The sequence below is a fragment of the Suncus etruscus genome, chromosome 1 (genome assembly GCF_024139225.1).
Source record: "Suncus etruscus isolate mSunEtr1 chromosome 1, mSunEtr1.pri.cur, whole genome shotgun sequence".
Taxonomy (NCBI): Eukaryota; Metazoa; Chordata; class Mammalia; order Eulipotyphla; family Soricidae; genus Suncus; species Suncus etruscus.
The window spans coordinates 158,044,665-158,067,084 of NC_064848.1; the positions used below are offsets into that span (position 1 = coordinate 158,044,665).

The 22,420-nt window shown below is 55.3% G+C and overlaps 1 protein-coding gene and 1 long non-coding RNA gene across 4 annotated transcripts in view; both read left to right on the forward strand.

Moving 5' to 3' along the window:
• Nucleotides 1-22,420, forward strand: part of LOC126021746 (uncharacterized) — a 103,970-nt gene that overhangs the window by 75,579 nt on the left and 5,971 nt on the right. The gene's annotated exons all lie outside the window — the stretch shown is intronic.
• CLUH (clustered mitochondria homolog) lies at nt 1,209-21,018 on the forward strand. Of its 3 annotated transcripts, none has more exons than XM_049782069.1 (26): nt 1,209-1,353; nt 8,093-8,295; nt 8,927-9,098; nt 10,728-10,871; nt 11,017-11,141; nt 11,244-11,398; nt 11,479-11,604; nt 11,841-11,988; nt 12,154-12,246; nt 13,206-13,900; nt 14,366-14,586; nt 14,741-14,845; nt 15,144-15,244; nt 16,138-16,290; nt 16,382-16,444; nt 16,543-16,787; nt 16,968-17,052; nt 17,137-17,290; nt 17,371-17,510; nt 18,582-18,662; nt 18,740-18,865; nt 18,957-19,078; nt 19,295-19,388; nt 19,483-19,617; nt 19,699-19,772; nt 20,611-21,018. In XM_049782069.1, exons 1-26 carry the CDS (start codon nt 1,254-1,256, stop codon nt 20,795-20,797), a joined length of 4,047 nt encoding a protein of 1,348 aa, XP_049638026.1. In that variant the 5' UTR covers nt 1,209-1,253; the 3' UTR covers nt 20,798-21,018. The 3 variants fall into 3 exon arrangements, with proteins under 3 accessions (XP_049638026.1, XP_049638035.1, XP_049638040.1); XM_049782078.1 differs by having other exon boundaries at nt 14,744-14,845; XM_049782083.1 differs by lacking the exons at nt 1,209-1,353; nt 8,093-8,295; nt 8,927-9,098 and having other exon boundaries at nt 10,780-10,871; nt 11,021-11,141.

Here is a 22,420-nt window from a genome sequence, read left to right on the forward strand (position 1 = left end):
TCCTCGTAAAAGTTAGGAAGATAGATAACTCAAGAAGTTGAAGCTTTGCTTGCTGAGCCTTGATCCAGGGCTTCCTGTGGTCTCCCAGCACCATAGTTGGGATGTGTCCCTCCCCCATGGCAAAAAAAGAAAAATGCCTTAAATGCTTAAATGTCTTCCTGGATCTGTGCATGGAAATATCTTTCCCCACTCTTTCTACCTAGAGTACCTCAGTTGCCTAGAAAGACCTAGTAAAATAGCACTGGGACTACATTCTCTTACTTCACTTCTGTCCTAACCAAGCCCTAAATATCTGAGAGGAAAAAAAAAAAAAGAACTATTATAAATCAACCAAATTGAGGTTTGAGTCTGGCTCAGCTCATTTCCTGCTTGTGTGACCTCGAGTTTCCCCCACAGCAAGACGCAGACCAGGCAGCAACCAGTATGAAGGTGGGGTCCCTTCTATTAAGGGGCATGCTGCTGAGGCCCCTAGGATTCAGCACAACATTTGGGGGGAGGGCGTGCATTCAGATCGTTCACTCCTACATGCTCCCTACCTAGACACCCCACGAGGGACCGCGCCTTGGGCTGTCCCTTTTCTCAGACACACCAGCCCCACCCACATTTCGGCGGGAAAGCTGGGTGAGCAGCGCGCTGCGGGTCCAGCTAACCACGCGGAGGAGAGAGGAGGCCGCATGGCCCTGGGGCGGATCCGCACTAGGAAGGAAGCAGAGGGCCACGGGGGAGGGGACGGCCAACTAGGCCTGTGTCCCGTCCTAGGCGAGTCTCCACCCAAGGTCAAGGCGCACGCCGGAGGGCGGCCCACGGCACACACACACACACACACACACACACACACACACACACACACACACACACACACACACACACACACACACACACACACACACACACACACACGCACAGCAAAGGACGTTCCCTGGAAGCCCCGCCCTCCCTAGGGGGCCCGAAACTTCGCTCGCTCTCTCTCTCTTTTTTTTTCCCTGAGTCAGGATGCGGTCCCTTTAAGGCGTTCGGAAAAGCCACCCGGTGGAAGTGGACGACGGCGGGCGAAGCGCGGCGCGTTTTGTCCCTCCCGGCTTCCGTGGGCCGGGGCGGGGCGCGGCGGCGGGGTCAAAGGTCGCGGCGCGCACCACGTGGGCCGGTGACTCCGTCCTTCCCGCAGCGGCCGCGGCGCGCAGGGCACTCGGCGGCGGGCTAGTGGCGCGGCGGGCGGCGCGGACAGCCGGAGCCAGACGTCCGCTCCCGCCGCCATGGTCATCAAGACGGACGAGTTGCCGGCGGCCGCCCCGGCCGACAGCGCGCGGGAGCCCAGCTCGCAGGCCGGTGGCAAAGGGCGGCCCGGCGCGGCCGGTGAGCGCGGGGCCGGGAGCGCAGGAGGGCTCTGGCCGGGCCGAGCGGCGGGCGGGCGGGTCTGGCCGGCTGCTCGGGGACGGCCGCTCCTCTGCTCTCCTCTCCTCTCCGGGCCGTCCGGGCGGAGCCCTCCACCCACCCACCGGGCCGCCCCTGCCCTGAAGGTCACCTTCATTGTCGCCCCCGGCCGGCTTGGCACGTGCGGGCCCGGGCCCGGCGGTGGCAGCGGGCGGCCTTGCCGTGCACGCGTGCGCCGGGCCGCGGGGACCTGCGCGTGCACACACGGCCTCGGGGTGCCAGGCCAGGCCAGGCCGTCGTGGACGGCGGCCCCACCCCCTCCGCGCTCCGCCGGGCTCGGAAGCCCCCCCGGGTCCGAGGCCACTGACACTTGCTGCTTCCCGCTCGGCCTCGTGTTGCGGGGTCGCCAGCATCCCCTTGCTAAGCATGCACGGGGCTGCAGCCCCTCTTGCAAGTGCAGTTTGGGACGGTCCAAGGTTTCGGTGTGCGGAGAGAGCGGCCTGGAGTGTGTGTGTTCTGTGCACGGACGGTTGCACTCCCAGACTCGTCGCTGCCGGTTAAGGCGTGGGCCTGGTCCATAGACTTGGGGGCTCTGCCTGTCTCTGGGTGGGTGGGTGGGGGGGCAATGCTAAACTCTCTGGCAAGGAGGAGGTGTTTGTGCCAGCACTTGATCATTAACCCGCCTTATTGCGAAAAGTGGGTCAGCCCAGAGTTGCTGTTTTTAAGGCAAAGGTCATAGATTGGTGTGGAGCTTTCCCTCTCTGGGCCTGGCTTTGGGAGTTGCTGCAGCACTCTCTCTTGGGATCTCTTTACTTATCCCTCTGGTGCTTCCATGCATCTTAAGAATTATGGCGCTGGGACTGAAAGATCCCTTTTAGCCCCACCATTGTCATTCCCAAATCTTCCACGGAGCACTGGATTCTGCTCATGTGGTCATTCTGCAGGGGAGTGCAAAACCCCCAATTGCCCTCTGCAGGATTTGTCTTTCTTGAGGACTAGTAAACTCGAACTGAAGCAATGTTGGGTGGGCATTCACACCCCACACTTGGCGCTTATCCTAACAGGGATTACCTGGTAGAGGGATTTGGTTCTATGGCCTTGCCGAAAGCTTGGACAGGCTGTTGTCTGGGCAGCAGGACCAATGCTGATGACTGCAGCGTGCCCTGATGTGGCTATGATTCAGTGAGGCGGCTTGATAAGAGGAGGTCGTGGCTGACTGCATTCCCCTCCAGCAAGAGACCTGAAGAGATGGAGCGACTGACATGCCCAAGGTCATACAGTGCTTTTGCTGCTGAGGGGAACATTTGGATTTCCAGTTCATGGCCAAGGCTGTGTGCCACCCTCTCCCAGAGGAAGCCAGGACCCAGTGACAGAGCTTGTTGGTTTGAATTGTGAACTGGGAGTGGGAAGGAATTGGAGGGAGAATATCCTGCAGAAAGAAGGTTGGAGGGGAACCCCAGGGTGCTTGGGGGAAGTACCTTAGCCATGCTAGGGCTGCCACGGACAACCTTGGACAGGGAAGGGCCCTGCTATTGGTTTTCGGTAAGCTAGGTTTATTTGAGGCATGGGGTGAGGGGACAGACATGGCTTTTTAGGTTTCTGGACAGTTATACTGCAAGCTAGAATTTGAGGGAACCCCCAGGGTAGAGGGGACCATTCATGCAGTCCCCAACAAGTTCTTTACTGGACTCCCTGCCTTAGGACTCATCTCGAAAGTGCGTAAGGCCACTTGAAAAGGTGATCCAGCTCTTTGGGTGTTGGGGAGCAAAGGTCAGTTAAGTCCTTGGAAATAAGCTGCTTTTAGGGGTTAAGAGAACAGGCAGGTTTTTCAGGTTCATGGTAGTGAGTTTTCTTCTGCCTAGGGGAGGTCTCCTTGGAGTGGAGGCCTAGAGGGGAGGAGAAAGGCTGGTGGACTGGGCCATGGGGACTCCCCAATTGGAACCCTGAACTCTGAGCCACTCTGAGCCATCCCCAGAGTACAGATTGCTGCCAAGGGTGGGGAGTGAAGGGTAAGGAGGCACACACAGGCTCACTTCCTTGGGATCTTTCATACACTGCTTGCCCCCACGGCTTCCCTTTGAAGTTCTTGTTTCCCAGGATGGGTGGTGTATCTTGGGCCCATACTTCCTGCTGCAGCCTCACCTGCACAGACCGTGCCTGGGGCGGGGCCTACCCTGGCACAATCTCCTGAGAGAGGCCATGTCAGTGGGGAAGGCACACAGGTCTCCTGCGATGTCCCACATTTCTTTTTCTTTCTTTCTTTTTTAATTTTATTTATTTATTTTGGTTTTGGGGCCATACCCAGCAAGCGCTCAGGAGTTATTCCTGACTCTGCTCTCAGGGACTATATAGGATGCCAGGAATTGAACCCGGGTCGTTCTTGGTCGGCAGCATGCAAGTCAAATGCCCTACCACTGTGTTAATCTCTCCTATCTCTCTGCACATTTCTTTTTCTGATTTCTTTGTGCCCCCAGTGGAAAGATTTCCTTCTCTCCCAGGCCGGGCTGGTTATACTTGGGGTATGCTTGGTTGGGCTTCAAGGGAACTGACTAGGGGAGACAAAGGCGGTGCTGCAGAATTCTTTAACCGAAAGTTTTCAGACCCTCAGGAATATGAGGGGAGAGGGTGCCAGGCCATGCTATAGATACTTGACAGAACTTGGCACTGGACCTGTCTTCTGACTGAGGCCCGAGGCATAGAGGAACCAGCGACTGTTTATTGGTGGGTTTGGGGTGGGGGGAGTGGCTCTCAGGTGTGAGCTGGGGCAGCTTATGAACCTGATTTTTGTTTGTTTTGTATTTTGAGTCATGGCCAGAGGTGCTCCAGGTCTACTTCCCAGCTGACTCTGTGTTCTGGGGTTACGCCCAGCAGTGCCCAGGGGACCACGTGAGTCTTGCACCCTGGCCTCCTGCGTGTAAGACATGTGCTCCAGCACAAGGTTGAGTTGATTTGTCAGGAATGCCAAGACTAGCGAGATGAGCTGACTGAGAGCTGGGGGCCTGGCCCTGAGCAGACAGTGACTGTGGGAACAGAGTGGAGGAAGTTGTGCAGGCAATCTTAGGGGTCATTGCCAAAGCTGCCCTTCCCACTCTGTTCTTAAAGGATTGGGATGTTTGGAAAGAGGATCTCTGTTGAGTCTGGCCCTTCCTCTCAGGTGATCAGTGTGTACAGGACCCAGACTGGAGGCTCTGGGGAGGTTGATGCCTTGGCAGGGCACCCAGGGACTGGTGGGGATGGGGCAGTGAGCACCACTTTCCTTCCCCACCCTCGTTGGTATGGATGCCAAAGCAGCTCTGCCTGGGCTCTGGCAACAAGTCAGAAGACATCCTGACTTGGGAAGGCATCCTGACGAGGCTGGGCATGTTCCTTCTCAGTCGAACGGCCTAGCGGCCTTTGGCCTCCTGCTGCCAGCTCTGTTTTCCCTGGAGAGAGACTTGGTTTTCTCCTGGCTGCACAGGGGCTGCTGGGAAAGGAAAACAGAACCTGCCAGCTTTTTGGTGGAGCTGGAGGCCTGGGGCAAAGATGCATTTGTCCTCTGGGGGCCCCTCCCCCCTGCCACCAGGCCAATGGCTTTCATGAAGGGGAGCCCTGCCAGGTCACCTGCAGGGGGCGGCATGAGCCAGAGGCCCCAATTAGCCATTTGACCCGCCAGTCTGCAGGCGGCCACTCAGAGTCTCTGGTGCCGGAGTGACCACCTCATGGCCTGGGCCCGGGTCTGCGCCAGCTGTTGCCGGCAGCTGGCTGAAGCCGTCCTGCCTGCCCCTGCCGGGGTTGGCGCTGAAGAGAGAATGCCTCTGTTGGGCCCTGTCCCTGCCAGCCACCCTCAGGGGTCCTTAATCCTGAAAGGCCCAGGAACCCCAGACTTTGGGCTATCCTGTTCCCCTGATGGTGTCACCAACAGAGACCCCCTTTCTGGGGCATACAGAGAGGTGTGTCTGCATGCTGATAGCAGTTCTACCTGCGGTTCTGGAGCCACCAGGGAGTCCTGGCCAGCAGCTGCCCTTCTGGCCGACCTTGAGCAAGAAGTGAGGCAGTGGGAGTGTGCCCTTTCCGGGGCCGCCCCGCCAGGCCTGGCCCCGCTGAAACCCGAAGCCAGCCTGCACCCAGCCTGCTGCATGGGTGTCAGGGGAGCAGCAGAGGCTGGAATGAGGGACTTGGGCAGTGCCGGCCCTGGGCCAGAGGGCTGCCTACCTGGCTGCCACAGCGCACCTCAGAATCCCGAGCCCAGGAGAGGACAGCTGCCAACTGTACCAGGTGGGCCAGGGGTGGGGGGCAGGGGCCAGGCGCCTACTTTAGCCACACCAGGGAGACTGTTGGGGCTTTGGAAGAAACAAAAAAGGAAGGGTGAACTGTCCTGGAGGAGTGGAGGCCCTGGGAGTCAGCCAGCTTCCTCTGAAATCAGAGAGGGGTTGAATGCCCAGGAGTCAGGAACCTGTTGTAGGGTGCCTCATGGAGTTGGCCAACCTTCCCTCCCTGCCCCTCTTCTTTTCACACCCATTCTCTTCAGGGAGAACAGCTGCCTCTATCTGGCCTGGACTTTGTGACTGCACTTGTAGGGTCTCACCTTAAATTGCTGCTCCACCTTGAGTGGAGGCCCATCTTGCAATTCTTGCCTTTCCAGGGCTCTCCTACCAGCTGAGACTTCCTCAGGCTCCCGTTGAGGAAGGACCCCACTGCACCTCCCTGTCCATTGTTCTGTCCCTGGCTCTTCCTCTGAGGCTCCTACCCCCAACACCACCCATGAGCATTTACTTTTCAGGGGCTTGAGGTTATGTCTTTACTTGTGTCTTAATGATTCCTGGGAGTTTCTCATTAGGTTTTGAGAATAGGATCAGGGAGGCTTGGTGAGTCAGGGGAGCTTGGCAGTGACAGGATTCAGGGCCACCCGGAGGCATGGACTCTTAACTGGACATTGTGACCCTTTTGTGTTCCAGTCCTGGGAATCTAACCCAGGGCCTCATGCTAGGGCACCATCCTAGTCTCATTTGACTCGACCTTGGGTGAAGCTCTGAATTGAGCTGGGCCTTAAGGACATGGGCAGGGGGGTGGGGGTGCTCCATATCTCACCTTCTGGCAGTCCTGTTTATCACAAGTTGAGGAGACAGGAGAAAGGGAGAGGCTCTTTTCTCCTAGTCCCTCTGGGGTGCCATGTACTGAGCTTATCTCCTCGGGAGGCCCCTTCTCTGTATTTCCGGTGGCTGGGTAGGGCATAAGGGGTGGAGGGTGTTCCCTGTCCCATAGCTGGCAAGGAGGGGGGAATGTTTGGAAGGACTGGCTGGGGTTAGAGTAGAGCTGGGATCAGGACAGTTGAGATGTTTGGGCTGCCAGTCAGGCCTTGGGGGAAGGTCTCAGGTGCCACATGGGTGTCCCTGCAGGCATGGGTTCTGGGGAAAGTTCTCTGAGGTGATGGCCATGGGCTTTCCAGGGCAGAGGACTCTCCAGAGCCTAGTCACCCCTTTTCTCCCTTCATGCCACAGAAGTGGGGTACCAGTTGCTCACAAATTTTGGACTTAACATACGTTGATGCAGTGTTTTTCTGTGAGTCTGGGTCAAGCAGAGAAGGACGCTAGAGCTGCTGACCCAACTAGGCAGCCCTGACTAAAGCAGAACAAGGTCCGGGAAGTGCTCGATGCATTTCTGGGTCTGTAGGGAAACATTACTATCGGGATCATTGGGGCAGGCCTCCCAGGAGGTCCCCCTCTCCTGGCAGTGTGGCAGATGTATGATAGGATTTGCCTGAGGGACTGGTATGTGTGTGATGCTGGTGAGAAGGACACAGTGTAAGTGTGAGGAGGGAGAGCAGATGCTTGGCCTGGTCTCAGTCTCCCAAGTATCTTGGAGTAGCTAGAATTTGACGAAGAACAGCAGGAGCGGAGAAGGGCCCCATATCTTCTTGGTGGCTTGGAATGGTGGTCTAAGAGTCTGGTATTTCACAAGCACTGGGGGATTTAAGGAGATTTAAGGGATTTAAGGTTCTAAGGGATGGTCTTGAACCATTCTTAGATAGTGGCTAGATTGGGATTAGAATGGTGATAGGAGGGGAGCCAGTGTGTGGGAGGAAAAATTCTGTTCTCAGGAGGTCTCCAATATGCTTAAGGGACGACCTCTTGCTGAAAGTTTGAGGTCGTGGGAAGGGGGTGAGGTAAGAATGAAGAAAGGCTGGGGGGGCCGGGCGGTGGCGCTCGAGGTAAGGTGCCTGCCTTACCTGCGCTAGCCTAGGAGACGGACCGCGGTTCGATTCCCCCGGCGTCCCATATGGTCCCCCAAGCCAGGAGCGACTTCTGAGCGCATAGCCAGGAGTAACCCCTGAGCGTCACCAGGTGTGGCCCAAAAACCAAAAAAAAAAAGAAAAAAGAAAGGCTGGGGTCGTAGCCACCCATAGCTTGGAAGAAAGTGGAGCTGAGAGGAATGAATGTTGGTGTCCACAGGAAAGAGTCTGGAAGCAGCAGTGGTGGGGGTGCTGCTGATGTCAAAGGAGCCCCTTCGATTTTACCTAACAGAGCATGGATGACCCAGGAGAATATCTACACGGATACCCATTGGTGGGCAGGAAGGCAGGATGTGGAGGGACAGGGCAGTGACTGGCCTACAGTGCGAGTGCCAGGTTTCCAGTGCTTCAGGGGAGGACACACAGATGCCCTTTGCCTTTCTGGTAGCTGAGATAGATGGCCCTAGGTGACCAAATAGGTCTATCTGACTTAGTGCCTCTTGCTTCCTTCAGAGCTGCCATCAGTCATGCTACTTAATGGGGATTGCTCCGAGAGCCTGAAGAAAGAGGAGGGAACCATTGAAGCACCCCGGGAAAATGGGCTGGATGAGACGGATGCCGGAGAGGAGGCTGCTGGACAGGAAGTCATTGTCATTCAGGACACTGGCTTTTCTGTGAAGATCTTGGCTCCTGGCATCGAGCCCTTCTCCCTGCAGGTAAGCTGGCAGAGGGGCACAGGCGTCTGGCCTGAGCTGATGGGGTGAAGAAAGCTAGAAAGCTAAGCCATGTGCGTTTGATTAGCTCACACAGCCACTGTGTTGAACAGGAGTCTGAGTTCATGTTGCTACCTACCTGCCAGAGGACAGTCCTGCTTGTGGGAGATTATGAGAGTGAATGGGTTGAGGGTTGGGGTCTCAAGTTCCCTCAAGGCCTCAAGGCCTTCTGCTGTGAACTCTTTCTCTGGTCCTGGTTTTCAGCTTCTGCTTGAGGCAGAGGGTAATTGGGTGGCCTTTAAGAGCCAACCCATCCTAGAGGTCTTAAATGGGCCAGGTTCTCTCACATCTTCTGGGGTACCTGTTTGGGCCCCAGAACACTCCCAGAGATGAGGATGAGATGGCTGGGCCCGGACTGTATTCCCTTCATTCTCTTGACTTCCCTGTACTTGGGCCTGGAAAGTATTTGTGTATCTGTACCCCCACAACGGATGGGACCTGAAATAGAAAGCCCAAAAGTGGGATTTGGGTCTTGTAGATACTGGTTTAGGGACTTGGAACAGGAGCCTACCCTTGCTTTCACCACATAGCCCTAGAAGCTATAGAAGGTGGTCTTCTCTCATCTCCTTTTCAGGTGTCCCCCCAGGAGATGGTACAGGAGATCCACCAGGTGCTAATGGATCGTGAAGACACGTGTCACCGCACCTGCTTCTCTCTGCACTTGGATGGCAACATGCTGGACCATTTTTCAGAGCTGCGCAGTGTAGAGGGGCTACAGGAGGGCTCGGTGCTACGTGTAGTGGAAGGTTGGTTTGGAGGAGTACTCCATGCCTCCACAGTGTGTGTGGTGGGCATGGCACCTGTGGCTGCTCTCAGGTGTGGAACACATGCAGACTAGTGACTTAAAGCAAAGAGCAATTGGGATTTTGTTTTGTCTTCAAACAAATGTAAAAACTTGGGGTTGGCCTACCCAAGTTTTTTTTTTGGGATAAAGGGGAACATCCAGCGGTGCTCAGGAGTTACTCCTGGCTGTCTGCTCAAAAATTACTCATGGTTGGGGCCAGAGTGGTGGCGCAGCAGTAAGTCGTTTGCCTTGCATGCGTCTGACCTAGGACGGATAGCGGTTCGATCCCCCTGCGTCTTACATGATCTCCTAAGCTAGGAGTGATTTCTGAGCACATAGCCAGATAACCCTTGAGCGTCACAGCGTGTGGCCCCCCAAAAAAATTACTCCTGGCAGGTTGAGGGGACTGTATGGGATCTGGGAACAAACGCAGTTTGACTATATGCAAGGCAAACACCCTACCTGCTATGCTATTGCTCTGGCACCCACCCTAGTAACCCCTGAATGTCACCAGGCGTGGCCCAAAAACCAAAAAAAAAAGGTTTCATAAAGAAGCTGCTTTTTTTTTTTTTTTTTTTTTCCTGGTTTTTGGGCCACACCCTGTGACGCTCAGGGGTTACTCCTGGCTATGCGCTCAGAAGTCGCTCCTGGCTTCTTGGGGGACCATATGGGACGCCGGGGGATCGAACCACGGTCCGTCCTAGGCTAGCGCAGGCAAGGCAGGCACCTTACCTCCAGCGCCACCGCCCGGCCCCAAGAAGCTGCTTTAGTAGAGAATCGCAAATGTAAATAAAGTCTAACCCTGATGTGTCCAACAATTAGTTGATCATCTCACCTCTCATCTCCCTTAAAATCCTTTTTAACGGGGCCAGGTGGTGGCACAAGAGGTAAGGTGCCTGCCTTGCCTGCGCTAGCCTTGGACAGACCACAGTTTGATCCCCCGGCGTCCCAGATGGTCCCCCAAGCCAGGAGCAACTTCTGAGCGCATAGCCAGGAGTAACCCCTGAGCGTTACCGGGTGTGGCCCAAAAACAAACGAACAAAAAAATCCTTTTTAACAATCCACAAAACAGATGTTGGGGGCTGGAGTGATAGCACAGCAGTAGGGTGTTTGCCTTGCACACAGACAACTGGGATGGATCCATGTTCACTCTCTGGCATCCCATATGGTCCCCCAAGTCTGCTAGGAGCGATTTCTGAGTGCAGAGCCAGGAGTAACCCCTGAGCACTGCCGGGTGTAGCCCAAAAAGCAAAACAAAAGAAACATACGTTGGCTGTTCTATTGGGGGTTCTAGACAGTCCCAGAAAATGAGGTCCAAGGCTGTGGATCCTCCACTGCACTGGCCTTTGGCAATGGTGAGGCCTGTGGCCTTTGCCCTTGGACAAAGGGGATCTGCAGACTGGTTTCTGAGTCAGCAGCCAGGTGTGGAAACCGGACTCGAGTTTGTGTGTCCATAATGGGATTGTAGGGTGCAGCCTAAAACTGAATAGTGAGCCTGTTTCCTTGTACGCCCCAATGCCAACTGTGTGATGGCTGCTTATGCTAGGGTACCAGGCCCCAGTAACCCTATGCTTTTTCCGCTTTCTGACAGAGCCGTACACAGTGCGAGAGGCCCGCATCCATGTGCGCCACGTCCGTGACCTGCTCAAGAGCCTGGATCCATCTGATGCCTTCAATGGAGTTGACTGCAACTCCTTGTCCTTCCTGAGTGTCTTTACCGATGGTGACCTCGGAGGTGTGAATGACGCTGGGGGTCGGGCTTAGGACCTTTCAGAGCAAGGAGACCAGGGGTTGGAGAGGGAGCGGTCAAGTCTTGCACTGTGGTCTCAGCTTTTGGCCCCTGAGTGTTCTGTGCTGACCACCAGCTTTTGGTCCCCCAGACAGCGGGAAGCGGAAGAAGGGCTTGGAGATGGATCCCATTGATTGCACACCACCTGAGTACATCCTTCCTGGGAGCCGGGAGCGACCGCTGTGTCCCCTGCAGCCCCAGAACCGAGACTGGAAGGTGCGCTTTCTTGGGCAACAGAGTTGGGAAACACTCACCAGTAGGGTTTGGATGCCGGTGCCTGAGCGGACCTGGCTCACTCATATTCCACCCTCCCTGCAGCCCCTGCAGTGCCTGAAAGTGCTCACCATGAGTGGCTGGAACCCACCCCCTGGGAACCGCAAGATGCATGGCGACCTCATGTACCTGTTTGTGATCACGGCTGAGGACCGGCAAATCAGCATCACAGCCTCCACGAGGGGCTTTTACCTGAACCAGTGCGTCCCTGGGAGGCCTTTGCTAGGGTAGGAAACAGAGGTTGGGGTCCCTTGTACATTCAGCACCCTCTCTTCTGCAGGTCCACTGCGTATCACTTCAACCCCAAGCCTGCCAGTCCTCGCTTCCTCAGCCATTCCCTTGTGGAGCTGCTCAACCAAATCAGCCCCACATTTAAAAAAAACTTCGCTGTGCTGCAGAAGAAAAGGTAGGCCTGTGGCCCACCTGTCCCTGCATGGTCATGTGTCTCTGGGTGCTGGACTGGCAGCCTACCTGAGGGGTCTCTCTGTAGAGCCATGAGGCACCTGGCTTGTGTCAAGATTCTCAAAAGGTGGGACTTGGGTTATTGGGAGACCCTGGAGCCCTTGAGAACCTTGGAAGAAAGGGGCTCAGGGCTGGCATTTGAGTTTGGCAGCCTGCTCACTCTCCTGCTTGCATTCCCAGGGTCCAGCGCCACCCGTTTGAGAGAATCGCCACCCCGTTCCAGGTGTATAGCTGGACAGCTCCCCAGGCAGAGCATGCCATGGATTGTGTGCGCGCCGAGGACGCCTACACTTCCCGCTTGGGCTACGAGGAGCACATTCCCGGACAGGTGCCTGGGTCCTACCTGCCCTCCTGGGCACCTCTGTCCCCTTCCCAGCCAGGTGTTGGGTCCCTTGGAGGATCCAACTCTGGATATCACTCTGGATAGCTTGTGTGGAGTTGGAGGCAGGGACTTCTTAGTGAAGGCGAGCATCTTTTTTTCCTGTCCCTGTAGACCCGGGACTGGAATGAGGAGTTGCAGACGACAAGGGAGCTGCCCCGCAAGAACCTACCTGAGCGGTTGCTTCGAGAAAGAGCCATATTCAAGGTACTTCAGGGTGCTGGGTGCCTCCTCCAGAGTGCCTCTTTGCTTTCACTCTACCTCTGACATGTCTACTCTAGCCTTCTGGCCCCCTCTGACTGCAGGGCCCTCCCTGGGTTACCCTCTCTCCTGAGGAGGAGGAAAGGAGAGAGGGAGATGAGAGTGAGCAGAGGGAAGGAAAGGGAGAGGAGAACTTGAAAGTTAAATCGAATCTTCCTATATCTTATCACCTCAAGATGGTGAAAATAAACCCAAATATCACTGTGCTATGGGCCTTTTAGACATCTGTAATCCTGGGAACACTTTATAAAGGTTAATGTTGTTATATTATAAACAAGAAAATTGGAGGCTGGAGTGATATAGTACAGCAGATAGAGAATTTACCTTGCATGTGGTCGACTGGATTTGATCCCCACCAATCATAGAGAACCCCAAGCGCTGCTTGGAGTGATAACTGAATGCAGAATCTGGAGTAACTCCTAAGCACCACTGGGTATGTTCAACAAAACAAAACAAACAGCCCCCCCCAATCATAAAACAAGAAAACTGGCCTGAGAGGAAGCCTTTCCAGTTTCCGAGCATATGGGCAGTAGAGCCTAAGCTTGCCCCAGTCCTTGCTCTCTTTGCTAATAATCACTAAGTTCTAAGGATGGTTTTTTCAAAATGAAATCATTGGGGCCGGAGCTATAAGTACTTGCCTTGCATGTGGCCCATCTCGTTTGATCTCCAGTATTCCCTATGGTCTTCCAAACACCACTAGGAGTGATCCCAGAACACAGAGCCAAGAGTAAGCCTTGAGCTTTGCCAGGTATGGCCTCAACACAAAAGCATGTCTGGCACCCCCTGAAAAGGGATATCTTGCTCTTGTCCAAAAGTGAGGAAGCTGAGGATCAGGGTCCCCAGGCTGGTCTTGCTTACCCCCTCCTTCAAGGTGACACCTCTCCACCCCCGTGGCCCCTTCCCAGGTGCACAGTGACTTCACTGCAGCGGCCACCCGGGGTGCCATGGCAGTCATTGACGGCAATGTGATGGCCATTAACCCGAGCGAGGAGACCAAGATGCAGATGTTCATCTGGAACAACATCTTCTTTAGCCTGGGCTTTGATGTCCGTGACCACTACAAGGACTTTGGTGGGGACGTGGCGGCCTACGTGGCGCCCAGCAATGACCTCAATGGCGTGCGCACGTACAATGCTGTGGATGTTGAGGGGCTTTACACGCTGGGCACAGTAGTGGTAGACTATCGTGGCTACCGGGTCACCGCCCAGTCCATCATCCCGGGCATCCTGGAGCGGGACCAGGAGCAGAGTGTCATCTACGGTTCCATTGACTTTGGCAAGACTGTGGTGACACACCCAAGATACTTGGAATTGCTGGAACGTACCAGCCGGCCCCTCAAGATTCTGAGACACCGGGTGCTCAATGACCGTGATGAGGAGGTGGAACTCTGCTCATCAGTGGAGTGCAAGGGCATCATTGGGAATGACGGGCGCCACTACATCCTGGATCTGCTTCGAACCTTCCCACCTGACCTCAACTTCCTGCCTGTGCCTGAGGAGACGCTGCCGGAGGAGTGCACGCGTGCTGGCTTCCCCCGTGCCCACCGCCACAAGCTCTGCTGCCTCCGCCAGGAGCTGGTGGATGCCTTTGTAGAGCATCGGTGAGGCTGCCTGCAGGGGATGCTAGCCTGACCTGGGATGGCAGAGGCTTCGGGAAGTGAAGAGCTGGCCTGGGCCACTGCCATGCTATCTGTGTGACCCGATCTGTGAACTTGGGAGGATGTAGAGAACGTTGACTCACTCAGTGGTGCTGTTCACTGAGTGGTCTGGTGGAAATCATGGGGTGTCCTTGAATGTCCTGGGGCAGAGCCAGGGCTGGGTCAATTGCAAGTTAATGCTCAGGAGCCTGTTGAAGTCTCACTCGATTGTCCTCCTCCTGCAGATGTCAGTGGGGTTTGGCTGTTCTTAGAGCCCAGTGTTAGCCCTTGTTCCTGGCTGTTTTTGCTGGGACAGGCCTTCACCCTGGTAGAGGGTTTCTGGGTTGACATGCACCCTGGCAATGTGTCCAGGTTGATGAAGCCCCCACAACCCTCTCCTGTTCTCTGACCCTGCTGCTCTGCTTTCAGGTACCTCCTCTTCATGAAGCTTGCTGCCCTGCAGCTGATGCAGCAGAAAGCCAGCAAGATGGAACATCCCACCTCTCTAGAAAATGGAGAAACTCCCTCAGAATCCAAGTCTGAAGATCCTCCAGGCCCTGAGGCGGGGAGTGAGAAGGAGGGTAGCAGTGCCAGTGGGCTGGCCAAGGTGAAGGAGCTGGCAGAGACCATTGCTTCTGACGACGGGACAGGTGGGACTGTTGTCCCCTCGGGGTGGGTTGCTCTGGGCTGTGGGTGGGGGTAGACCTGGCGGGGTGTGTATGTGTGTGGGGGGGCCCATCTCCCAGAGCTGCCGCCGACCCCAAAGATGGAATGGGGCTGCGTCCTAACGGGCTATCTCCACAGCAGACCCCCGGAGCAGGGAGGCGATCCGTAATGCCTGTAAGGCCGTAGGCTCCATCAGCAGCACGGCCTTCGACGTCCGCTTCAATCCCGACATCTTCTCGCCAGGCAAGTAGGGCCAGGTGGGCAGGAGCCCTGTCTGAGTGCTGGCGTTTGTCTTTTTTTTTTTTTTTTTTTTTGGTTTTTGGGTCACACCCAGCATTGCTCAGGGGTTACTCCTGGCTCTACGCTCAGAAATCGCCCCTGGCAGGCAAGGGGGATCTTATGGGACGCTGGGATTCAAACCAACCACCTTAGGCCCTGGATCGGCTGCTTGCAAGGCAAACGCCGCTGTGCTATCTCTCCAGGCCCTGGTGTTTGTCTTGTCCTCACCTGGCTCAGTTCTCCACTCCCCTCCTTTCTCTAGGGGTTCGCTTCCCTGAATCCTGCCAGGATGAAGTTCGGGACCAGAAGCAGTTGCTAAAAGATGCTGCTGCTTTCCTGCTCTCCTGCCAGATCCCTGGCTTGGTGAGGAAGGGACTGGAGGGTGGGTGGGGTGCACAGAGCCTTATTTCTCTCCAGCTCTGGGAGTTTATAGAACTTTGGCAGGAGCTGTGCTCTGGTCCTTCTGACTTTCAATGTAGATGGGCTAGAGCTATAGTGCAGCAGGTAGGGTGTTGGCCTTGCACATGGTTGACCCCTAGGATGGTCCCCTGATCCTGCCAGGAGTATTTCCTGAGCACAGAACCAGGATTAACCCCTGAATATCACTGGGTGTGACCCAGAAACAAAACAACTAGATGAGGTCGTGTGGGCATGAGGGTTGCCCCTTCTCATCCTGTGTATATTGGGTAGAGTGGGGTGGGTAGATACAGCTGTGAGTTGTAAGAGGCCTGGTGGGCAATAGATAGAAGAGATAAAAGGTGATGGTGCTGGAGAGATAGTACAGTAGGTAAGGCGATTACTTTGTACATGCCCCACCTGGGTTTGATCCCTATCATATATGGTACCCCTGAGCACTGCCAGGTGTGCACCCAAAGGCAAAAAAAATGTCCAAGGTGAACCCTCTTCACCTCAGGACCCCTCAATGACTGTGTACTCCATCCTGCTAGGGTAGCCCAGGGATAGGTCAGGGAGTGCAGGTGCCCTGACCCTGCTAGGCTCTGATGAGCTGTGGCCCCTGAGATACTACTTGCTCTTTTCTACATGTACTTGGGGGACTGTGCCCTCTTCTGTTGAAGACTCTCCTGTCCTGTTTTCCTTGACTTGTGCAGAGGGCTGGAGAGCCCATACTCAGGTCCACATGCTGCTTTGTTTCATCCCCCCATTCCCTGAGTAGGAGCTGGGGCCCCAGGGTTATTGTGAGCTCCCTCAGGAGGGCTGGGGCCCAGGGGTGGGGACTGACCTGCTGTAGTTTGCAGGTGAAGGACTGCACAGACCACGCGGTGCTGCCCATGGATGGTGCCACGCTTGCTGAAGTGATGCGCCAGCGGGGCATCAACATGCGCTACCTGGGCAAGGTGTTGGACCTGGTGGTTCAGAGCCCGGCCCGAGACCAGCTGGACCACATCTATGTGAGTTGGAGTGGGAGGGTAGAGGGAATTGGGGACTTGAGGGAAAATTGAGGACTAGGCCTGAGCACAACTGTCCTCTGCACCCCTGTAGAAAATTGGCATTGGAGAACTCATCACCCGCTCTGCCAAGCACATCTTCAAGACCTACTTACAGGTATCACGGCTTCCCAGCCTGTTAGGAGTATTTGCGGGAGGAGCCCAGGGTAGGGCTTATTCAGGGTTTCTCACTGCTCTTCTGTATCTCCCTGGCAGGGTGTGGAGCTCTCTGGTCTCTCTGCTGCCATCAGCCACTTCCTTAATTGTTTCCTGAGCTCCTACCCCAACCCTGTGGCCCACCTGCCAGCTGATGAGCTGGTTTCTAAGAAGAGGAACCGGAGGAGGAGAAACCGGCCACTGGGTGCAGCAGATAACACGGCCTGGGCGGTGATGACCCCTCAGGAACTCTGGAAAAACATCTGCCAAGAGGCCAAGAACTACTTTGACTTCAGTCTGGAGTGGTGAGTGGGGCTGAGATGCAGACTGGTGGCGAGAGGGTTGCCATATGGTTTCCCAGACAGTGCCCAGAATGACAGGGCTGTGGGAGAGGGAAAAAAGAAGAGAGGGACCTGAGGAGGAAAGGAATGGGGCGGGGTTGGAAGACAGTGATTCTGCCTGACCCACCTGCTGCTTCTCAATAGCGAGAGTGTGGACCAGGCTGTGGAGACATACGGCCTGCAGAAGATCACACTGCTGCGGGAGATCTCTCTGAAAACCGGCATTCAGGTGGGTCCTGCTCTTCGGCTCGGGTCATATGGGGAGTGCCTTCGGCCTTCATGGGGTGCTGAGGCCGCCTGTGGGTCGCCACAGGTTCTGTTGAAGGAGTACAGCTTTGACAGCCGCCACAAACCTGCCTTCACCGAGGAGGACGTGCTCAACATCTTCCCTGTAGTCAAGCACGTCAACCCCAAGGCCTCGGACGCCTTCCACTTCTTCCAGAGCGGGCAGGCCAAAGTACAGCAGGGTGCGTGGCCAGGTGTGGCTGGGGGATGAGGGGTCCCACAGCCTGGCCCTGACTTTGCCACCCTTGTGGGTGCCCTGCAGGCTTCCTGAAGGAGGGCTGCGAGCTCATCAATGAGGCTCTGAACCTGTTTAACAATGTGTATGGAGCCATGCACGTGGAGATCTGCGCCTGCCTGCGTCTCCTTGCCCGTCTCCACTACATTATGGGTGACTATGCCGAGGTGGGCCTTGGACACCCCTGTGGTGTCCACAGTGACCTTGGGCCTGGTTTTGGGTCAGGGGACATGAGGGATGGACGGGGCTGGGCTCTTCTTGCCTGCAGCAGCAGCAAGTGGGAGTCCTGGTCATGAAACTGGGGCCTCCTCATCTTGGGGCAGCCAGTGGGAGGAGCAGGGCAGAGGGGACACCCAGGGTTGAATCCCAGAGCTTTCTGCGGGGCCCTCCTTACACAGGGACATTGGAAAGAAAAATTTAGAGACTCAGCACTTGGCTGTTGTTGCTGCATGGCAGTTGTCGTTGTGTGTCCGTCCCGTCCCCCCCCCCCACATGCTGTTTTGCTTCTAATAGAAGTCTTAGGATTCATATTTTATCTCAGGCACAATTTTTGATGTTTATGGGACATAACTTGCAGAGCTTGTTGTTAGGAGCACAAAAGCAAAAACAAGTTTATCTTTTTTTTTTTTTTTTCCTGTGTAAGGAGAGGGGGGGAAAGCCTAAGGACCCTTATAGAGTCCACCTGGTACTCACCCTCTGGCCACCTGGGCTGGCACCCAGGGAAGGCCTGGAGTCCAGGGGAGAAAAAGGGGGTGGCTGGGGGCCTGCCTGCCAAGCCTCCCAGCACCCCCCAAGCTAGGGAGAAAGCCTACAGCCTGAGTTCTCCCCAAACCCCATGCCTGGTAAGAGCTAGCCTCCAGAACCAGAAAGAATAAGTTTATCTTAAGCGCCAGTGGGTTCCAGATCACCATGGCTGCTGCTCCATTGCCTTTGTGCCAAGTGAGAACAGAAAGTGTAGCTTATTGGGCCGGGCAGTGGCGCTAAAGGTAAGGTGCCTGCCTTGCCTGCGCTATCCTTGGATGGACCGCGGTTCGATCCCCCGGTGTCCCATATGGTCCCCCAAGCCAGGAGCAACTTCTGAGCGCATAGCCAGGAGTAACCCCTGAGCGTCACCGGGTGTGGCCCAAAAACCAAAAAAAAAAAAAAAAAAAAAAAAAAAGAAAGTGTAGCTTATTGTCGAGAGACCTAGCTGAGGTGGGGATGACACTCACCCCGATGACAGTCCCCTACTTCTCCAGGCCCTGAGTAACCAGCAGAAGGCAGTGCTGATGAGTGAGCGAGTGATGGGCATCGAGCACCCCAACACTATCCAGGAGTATGTGAGTAACTGTCAGGGTAGGGTCAGCTTGGCCTGGGGGGCTTTGGGTGCCCCAGCCTCATGTGGCTGCCCCCACAGATGCACCTGGCCCTGTACTGCTTCGCCAGCAGCCAGCTGTCTACAGCTCTAAGCCTGCTGTATCGCGCCCGCTACCTCACCCTGCTCGTCTTCGGGGAAGACCACCCCGAGATGGCGCTGTTGGACGTGAGTGTTGGTCAGTGGGAGGGGGGAGCACGAAGAGAAATGGAGGAGCCGTGGTCCCCAGACTGACTAGTACCCTCCTGGCTGCCTACAGAACAACATCGGGCTGGTGCTACACGGGGTGATGGAGTATGACCTGTCATTGCGCTTCCTGGAGAATGCACTGGCAGTCAGCACCAAGTACCATGGACCCAAGTCCCTCAAAGTGGCCCTCAGGTGAGGCTTCATTTGGGGGCTGGCACCCATTGTTGTCTTCATCTGATTCCCAAGATTTCCTTCCAGCTCCTCTCCCCTGTGAGTCTGTATGATGGGTCCCGGGATCTAATAGAGTCTGCACAGCCCTCTCAGGACCTCACTGCCCCTAGCCCACTTGCATCCCTCCTCGCCTCTTGCCCATTTGTGTTCCTCCTCACCCCCTTGCCATCTTCACAGCCACCACCTTGTTGCCCGGGTCTATGAAAGCAAAGCTGAGTTTCGGTCTGCCCTGCAGCATGAGAAGGAAGGCTACACCATTTACAAGACCCAGGTGGGCTGCAGAGATGGAGGGTGTGGAGCTGGGCCTGTGAGCCCCGAGCAGTCCTGATTTCTTGCCTACCCGTGCCACCTTTCACCCCATATAGCTGGGCGAGGACCACGAGAAGACCAAGGAGAGCTCCGAGTACCTCAAGTGCCTGACCCAGCAGGCTGTGGCCCTGCAGCGCACCATGAATGAGATCTACCGCAACGGCTCCAGCGCCAATATCCCGCCCCTCAAGGTATGTCCCGAGCCCAGCCAGGTGGGCCTCCCACCCTGGCCTGCAGAGTCCCCGGGCTCATTCTCCCTGTTGCCCCTTCAGTTCACAGCCCCCAGCATGGCCAGTGTCTTGGAACAGCTCAACGTCATCAATGGCATCCTCTTCATTCCTCTCAGGTGAGGCCCTTCCTCTGCTTGCATCCCCTCCTCCACTAACTTCCCAATTGCCTTTAGTTCTTGTCCTGAAATACAGTCTGGGCAAAGCTCAGAGTTGGAAAGGACAGCTAGTGGCGAGGCCAGCCCCCTGAATCCTTTGGAAGCACTGTGTATAATTGAGTGAATACGTATTCTTGGCTCCTTCCCCTTTCTGCAAAAAATTACAGCAAACTTCCTGTGGGTTTTTTCTCTCTGAATAGTGTTCCTTGGCTCTGTCCAAGAGTCAGTAGTGTGTCTTCTCTGACCTCTTGGAGTAAAGGATCTAAGGATTCTGATGTGCCTAGTGCAGGTTGTCCACACCCCCCCACACACACACACGTGGCCCGCAGGGATCATGCTTATTTATTGTATGTTTTTTGTTTGTTATCGGGCCACATCTGGTGGTGTTCAAGGTTACTTTTTTTTTTGTTTTTGTTTTTGGGTCACACCTAGTAATGCTCAGGGGTTACTCCTGGCTCTATGCTCAGAAATCACTCCTGGCAGGCTCGGGTGACCATATGGGATGCTGGGATTCTAACCACTGCCTTCTGCATGCAAGGCAAATACCCTACCTCCATGCTATCTCTCCGGCCCCCAGGGGCTACTTCTGGCTCTACACTCAGGGATTACTCTTGGTGGGGCTCAGGGGACTATATGGGTGGGATGTTGGGGATTATTGTTCCAACCCCTCTTATTTTTCTTTATGAAGGAAGTACTTGTAATTTTTTCACATGTCTCAGTGAATAAAGCAAAGACTGGAAGGTGACAAAGGGTCCAGTCCTATTCTGACATTGATCCTTCACCCCATCCTTCTATTCAGCCAAAAAGATTTGGAGAATCTGAAAGCCGAGATGGCGCAGCGGCACCAGCTCCAGGAGGCCAGCAAGAACAGGGATAAGGCTGAGGAACCCCTGGCCACCGAGCCTGAACCAGCAGGTGCCCCAGAGGATAGAGGCACTCAGACTGGGGCTGCTAAGGACCCTTCTTCCCTGAGCTTGCAGGGGTAGGAAGGTGACAAATGGACAATCAGTCAGCTGCCCTATTACCCAGTGATTCAGACTCCAGGAGAAGGAGCCTGCCCTACAGATCGGGAGAGGAACAAGTCCTCTTCCACGTTTCCAACCCCAACCCCAAACCCCAGCATCCTTCTGGGATCCCGGCCTGGCCTGCCTGTCCCCCAAAAGATGTTTTTGCACTGGTTCAATGAATATACGATACAGAGGCCTCATTGAAGACATGTGAATGGAGTATGTGGACATCAGTTCCCAGCTGGGGGGCATGTGCCCCCTCACGCCCCCATCCTCAAGCAGGTGTGTGCGAGTGTCTCACCGTCCCTCTAACTGTACATAGTCCCGAGTCAGTTCTGAATGGATGACGTGCAGATGAGGTTTCTCAGGTCATTTGTATGTTTGACATTATGGCTGCTGCTTTTGCTGCCACTACCCCTGGGCCCACCTGGCTTAAAAACCGGGGTTTAAGCCAAAAAGAGGGGAGCTTTTCCTGTGTCCTGGGATGGGGAGCTGGAGCTCTTGTGGTAGAACTGGAGATTGGGTGCACTTTAGCTTTGTGACAAGATGAGAGCTGCAAAAGCTTTACTAAGTTAAGTTGTGAGTGGGTTTGGCTCTGGCTGAGGGGTTGTCAGGGTGGGCTTGGGAGGCAAGGCTGCCCCTTCAGGGTGGCCATAGGCCCCAGCAAAGATGCTGCCTACTCCCTGTACCCCTGCTGGAGATAACCTGGGGGACTAGGGTCTGAATGTATCCTCCCCATTTTAACCTGAGCTGCCTAATGCACAGTGGGAGTGGGGTGGGAGAGGGGCTGGGGGAACCAGGCTGAATCATGGATCCTGGAGAGAAGTGACCAGATAAAGGAGTGATTATCACCTATTTATGGCTCCCTATCTGGCTCCTACCACACAAAACACCTCCAGAGTAACTCTGTGGGTGGCAGGGCCTGGCTGTGTGGAGGAAGGTGGTGGCCCCCACACGGCCCAGCTCTTCTCTCTCCTGTCTGTGCTGCTTCTCTGTGCCTGCTGTTGGAGCCCTAATGGGTGGGGGTGGGGGGGAACGACCACCCTTGTGAGCTAAAGGGAGCTGTTCCTGGACGGGCCTCTTCCGGGGGTTTCTCGGGGGTGGCTTCAGGACGGTCTGTCCAGTCCTTGTTTCAAAGGGAGTGGGCATGAGGTAGCAAGCAAAGCATCCCCACAGCTGATGAAGAACTTTTTCTTGTTTTTAAACCATCACATCTTCATTTCACATTGGAATAAAGTGAGTTTTTGAAACCTGCTGCCCCAGCCTCTACTGTGTATTCTGTATACCTAGGTTTGGTTGTGAGAGCTGTTACTACAAATGTAGCTTCTCAGTGCAAGTCATTTAAGGTGGGATGGTAGTGCTGGAGTCATAGCGCTGAGTCACATGCATCTCAGGGAAACCGATGGACCACCTACCTGCCCCTTTATAGGGCTTTGGGTAGTGCAGGTTGCAGTGACAGTAGTGTCATTCAGTGTCCTAGTCTCTGCATCATAGTCAAGAGGACTGGTAGGAGGTGGAGTGATAACAGTAGGCATTTGCCTAGCACAAGGATGATCCAGGATGGACCTGGGTTCAATCCCCAGCATTCCATATGGTCTCCCG